This window comes from Pteropus alecto, unplaced genomic scaffold (assembly GCF_000325575.1).
Source record: "Pteropus alecto unplaced genomic scaffold, ASM32557v1 scaffold276, whole genome shotgun sequence".
NCBI classification, from domain to species: Eukaryota; Metazoa; Chordata; class Mammalia; order Chiroptera; family Pteropodidae; genus Pteropus; species Pteropus alecto.
The window spans coordinates 1570914-1576034 of record NW_006438074.1 but is presented as its reverse complement, the minus strand read 5'-3'; the positions used below and the strand labels follow the sequence as shown (position 1 = coordinate 1576034).

Sequence of the window (5121 nt, the reverse complement as noted above, 5' to 3'; positions counted from 1 at the left end):
ATCAGGTTCCTCTTCAAGCAAACAGAGAGAGCAGGAGAAGCTTCATAGCCTAAACCAGAATTCAATAACCCATTAGCACAAATTAACTCATCACCACTGCTTGCAACGATAACATTTACCATATAGTTGACTGTATATGTAGGATTTTTAAAAATTACAATACTTAAATTCAAATCGAACCTTTGAGAAACCCAAAGATTACCGCCCCGCCCTCCCCGCCCCCAAGAGACACAAAAAAACGTCCTAGGGGTTAGTGGAATCCAATCCTTATTTGAAAGCCTGTCTTTAAAAAGCCTGCCAGCGTATGCTGAGTTGCAACGAGGGCCACCTGGGCAGATGAGGCATGTAAACACCTGTTGGCAAACCTAGGATTCGAGCAATGTGTGCCATCTGCAGACCTGCTGGCCTTTGGTCTCCTTCATTTCCTCCCAGTGGTCTTGTTCCTCCTCCCCACTACTGTTCTGGCCCAGAGCAATCCAACCAACCATCTCTTTACGCTTCATAGTACGCCTGTTATAAACGGAAATCATCAACGTGACATCGGAGAGCTGAAAGAGGGCCACCTGGAAAACAAAGGTCTCCTTATAGACAGGATTGGGCTGACCACGACGAATGGACGTCTTGCAGCGGGACATCTCTTGACCCACAGAATTGAGGAGAAAGAGCTTTCCATATGTATCTAAGAAAAAACAATGGAAATGAAAAAATATCAGTGCTTTCTGTTTTGCTGGTCGAGTTGTAATATTTACATGGGCTGCAATTTTTTCCCTTTTAACATACTGACTGGCATCCTTAGGCCTGGTACTTGCTGTGGGACTAACACACCTTACACAAATTATTAAGGAAAGGGATTATTACCTTGAATGCATAACATCTCATGCAGCCCACTATCAGGCACCTTGCCGATGGTCATTAGAAGCTCTACCTGTACCGGAGTGAATTCATGCATAGGCATATGTGCAATGATGTTTGTGGACATGGCCGGTTCTTCTTCCACATATTATTTATGTAACAAGATAAATGTATACATTTTGCTTTATGTGTATTTTTCATAGTGAAAGTACTGTTTGATGCCTGAGTTAAAGAGTCTCTTCTTACTCTCTACATATTCTCATCTAGTCAATGACATCTGCCAAATCTGGTTTCAATAATAACTACCAAATCTGTGTCTCTGACCTAGACTTCTCTCCCAAGTTTAAGATCCAACAGAATACCACCTTTCTTCTCGTAGGTATCTCAAACACATCTCACACTCACCATTTCCCCAACTTATAAAAACTTGCTGCTCCAGTCAGTGTTCTCCGTCTCTGTGAATGCTAGCTAGCATTATCCACTCAATGATCCAAATCAGAAATCAGGACTACATTTTTGACAAGACTAGCTCTCACACCCTAGTCCAGCAAATCAATCACTAAGTTTCATTGGTTCTACCTCCTGAATAGCTCCCAAATCCACCCATTTCTTTCCTTCCCCAATGCCACTGAACTCTCAGTATATATCATACGCTCAGATCACCAGCATCTCTCACCTGCATTATTACATCTTTCCTCACCGGACTCCAGTCACTGGATTGACCAATCCCCTAGTCAGAGGGACCTTTGTAAAATGCATATGTGGTCATGTCACTCTCATGAAAAAGCGAAAATGAAACCTTTAATACTTTCCACTAGTCTCAGGACAAAACTAAATTTCTTGGTATAGACTATGAACTCAGGCCCTGTTACTTCTAGTCTTACATATCACTGTGCCTTTAATCTTTGCAATCCAACTGTATTGAATTTACCTTCATCCCTCCAACCCTACATGCTCTCTTTTCCTTTCACTTCTGCAAAAATTGTACATGCCCTGACACCTCACTTCATCTAGGAATCTTTGCTGACCACTTTCCCCTCCCCACCAAGCCTGGTTCAGATAACCTTCTTGTGGGCTTCGTCAAAATCAAATTATAGCCTATCTTAGCACTTTATCACCCAATATGATCACTGCCTGTTTACTTGTCTGCAAGACTGTCAGTTCCCCAATGGTAGAAAGAAGGATTGCCTTGTTTACCGTTATACCCCAATGCCTGTCCCAGGGTCTAACATGTCATAGACATTCAATAAATATTAAATATTTTGTAATGACTGTTCGTGATTAGTCAGGAAGCTCAACTTTCTTTTCTCTTTTTGTGTCAAGTTTTCAAACAGGCAAAATAAAGCCAAACGTCTTGTTTTATAACTCCTATATTAGAATGCTATAAAATGGTGGCTAGCATAGTATTTTTAGTCATTTATAGAAAAGAAAAAAAGTCCAAATTACTGACATAGTCTACCTTTTTCCCTAAAATTCCCAAATGGGTCATTACACAAAAACATTACCTCCTAAGACAATTATATTTTTATCAGCATCATGTTTTTAATGATATATATGGAACAAAAAAAATCGATTTTTTGGATGTTTTTCTTAACTACAAATTTTACCGCTCACCTATGTGTGTTCTATTTTTTTTCTTTAAATCTAAATGTTCAGGTGTTTCCACAATTGTATCATTCTGTACATTCTATTCAATGCAGTCTGAAAGCTGATTAGCGTTTACTGCTCATTTTCCCACCTAACAGCCAGTCAACTTTTTAAAAGTGTAAACCCAGATCTCTGTAATTTACTGTTCTCTACCAGAGCATTGTAAGATAGGAAACAAATTACAATCTGCAGTTTTCTTTCTATGTTGATCTTTTTCTATTCCAGTTTGATGTGTTATTTTATGCACTTATCTGCTGAGAAACACAAGGTGTGAAATTACACTTCAGGTGGGAAAACACTTCTCTGTCTCAGTAACAGGTTTCTCCACTCTTTCAAACTGCTCTGCAGAGAAAGCTGTCAGAAAACCGACAACGGGGGAGTGAATTTGTGTTTCCGCAGCTGTATGGCTACATGATTCCTGTAGGAAAAGTTCATTCCAGTCACCAAACTGCTCTGACAATTCGGCTGCCAGTTACGGCTGTGGGAATTGAGTTAATCTTACAAAGACCTGCTCGTTGCACAAAAAGAGCAATTTCAAGCTTTATCCTATCATAAGATTGTTTTCTAATTATGAGGAAGTCCACTTACTACCAAACCTCCACCACTGAAGCTGAATCGTTAAGTGACAAAAAGAGAAACTAATAAATTTATGAACAATCCAATCTGAGGACACCTGACCAAAAGAAGGAAACGTTGCTGATTTTCTAACTCAAAAGGGAATCTTTATCAGCAGTAATAATATACTTGCTTTTTAACATGAAAAATAGAGGCTCAGAAAATTCTACTGTGCAGAATAATAGAAAGCATTGCTGGGATATTTTCGGGTTCAGTGACTTATTCTGATGAGCTTATTTGACTTATTCAGTCCAAGTGGATAGAGAAAAGGTCCAGTAAATCTACAACTTAACTGAGCTGTTTGATTTTTGGGACTGATAATATCTGTTACAAAACAACACCAAACAATATTTTATGTTCTGATGATGACTCAGAAACCATGTCATTTGGAACTCAGAAGTCATTTTTCCAAAGAAACAACATGATACCACAGTGGTTAGTTGTACAGCCTGCCCATTTGCAGCATGATGCTCTCTACCAATTGTACTACAAACTCAGCCTTGGGGTGTATGGGATGGAAGGAACCATGATTCTCTGGGGAAGGGAGTTTGGTCATTGAACCTCCCCTTCCAAGTTACTAATAATTAGAGAATATTTTAAACGTACGTAAGAGAGTAGAGAATACTATACGTGTCCAAATGCCTACCACACAGACTTGTGATATTGAGCACTTGTTATACCTACTACTGATCTTTTGCTTTTTGTTTGATTTTTAGGAAATAAAATATTATAATTGAGAATCCTTGAGTATCTCTCTTTGATCTTGTTTAACTTCTCACATTAAAGATAACCACTATCCTGAGTTTGGAGTTCATTTTCATGTATGCTTTTAGGCTTTTACTACAGAAGTGGATGTAACTAAAGGTATCCAAAATATATTTAAGAGTATTTTGCACATTAAAAAATATCACCATTTTTGTGTATGTCTTCTCAAAACTTACTTTTTTGTATTTGACATTAATTTTTTTATATTATCTCTATTAATAATGGAGACTTAAATTCATTTATTTTAACTGCTATATTGTGTTCCAGTGTTTAGTAAACTGAGTTTCACTTACCCACTATCTTAATGAATGGACTATCTCAGTTGTTTATAATAACTAAGAATTAAAAATATTTCAGTGAACACTTTTCTACCTTTTACCTTGTACTAGTATTTGAGAATTTCTCTATTACATACCTAGGAGTAGATTACTGGCTCTTTATAAATTTTAGATACAGAATCTTTGTCATATTTTCTGCTCATATCGTCTCCCTACTTGTAGCTTATCCTTTTGCTTTGTTTATTTTGACTTTTGTAGTATAAATGTTTTAAATTTTTGTGGAGTCAGATTAATCAATGTTTTCCTTTTCAGCTGACGATTTTCAAATAAAATTAAGAAATCGTACTCAAACTCAATAGTTGCCCGTATTTTTTCCTACAAGTCTTAGGAATGTGTTTTTCACATTCAATCTTCTTTTTGAGATATAATCAACATATAATATTATATTAGTTTTAAGTGTACAACATAATAATTTGACATATGTATATATTACAAAATGATCATCACAATCAGTTTAGTTATCATCCATCACAACATAGTTACAAATTATTTTTATTGTGATGAGAACTTTTAAGATCTACTCTCTTAGCACCTTTCGAACAACAATACAGTAATTCTTAATTATAGTCACTGTATATTGTATCCCCAGGACTTATAACTGGGAGTTTGTACTTTCTGACTACCTTCACTCATTTCAGACCATCCCCCACCCTTTGCCTCTGACAAACAGCAATCTGTTCTCTGTATCTATTTTTATTTTTAAGATTTCACATATAGGTGAGATCATACACTATTTGTCTTTCTCTGTCTGACTTATCTCATTTTATTTTTAATCCACCTGAAATTGATCTTTGCATGTGGTGTAAGGTAGGAGTCTAATTATCTTTCCATATGAAAAGCATTACTCATTAAATAGTCCATTATATGCCAGCTCATTTCTAATACAAATGTCTGGGATATCTCA

The 5121-nt window shown here is 36.6% G+C and overlaps 1 protein-coding gene across 1 annotated transcript in view; it reads right to left on the bottom strand.

Annotated features, from left to right (window-relative positions):
* Positions 1–355: 355 nt before the first annotated feature.
* The window catches only part of SYT16 (synaptotagmin 16), an 82975-nt gene continuing 78209 nt past the window's right edge, over positions 356–5121 (bottom strand). Inside the window, exon 6 of the mRNA XM_006915106.1 lies at positions 356–679. Coding sequence (XP_006915168.1) covers positions 366–679 — 314 coding nt within the window. The 3' untranslated portion in view covers positions 356–365. The remainder of the gene's footprint in view (positions 680–5121) is intronic.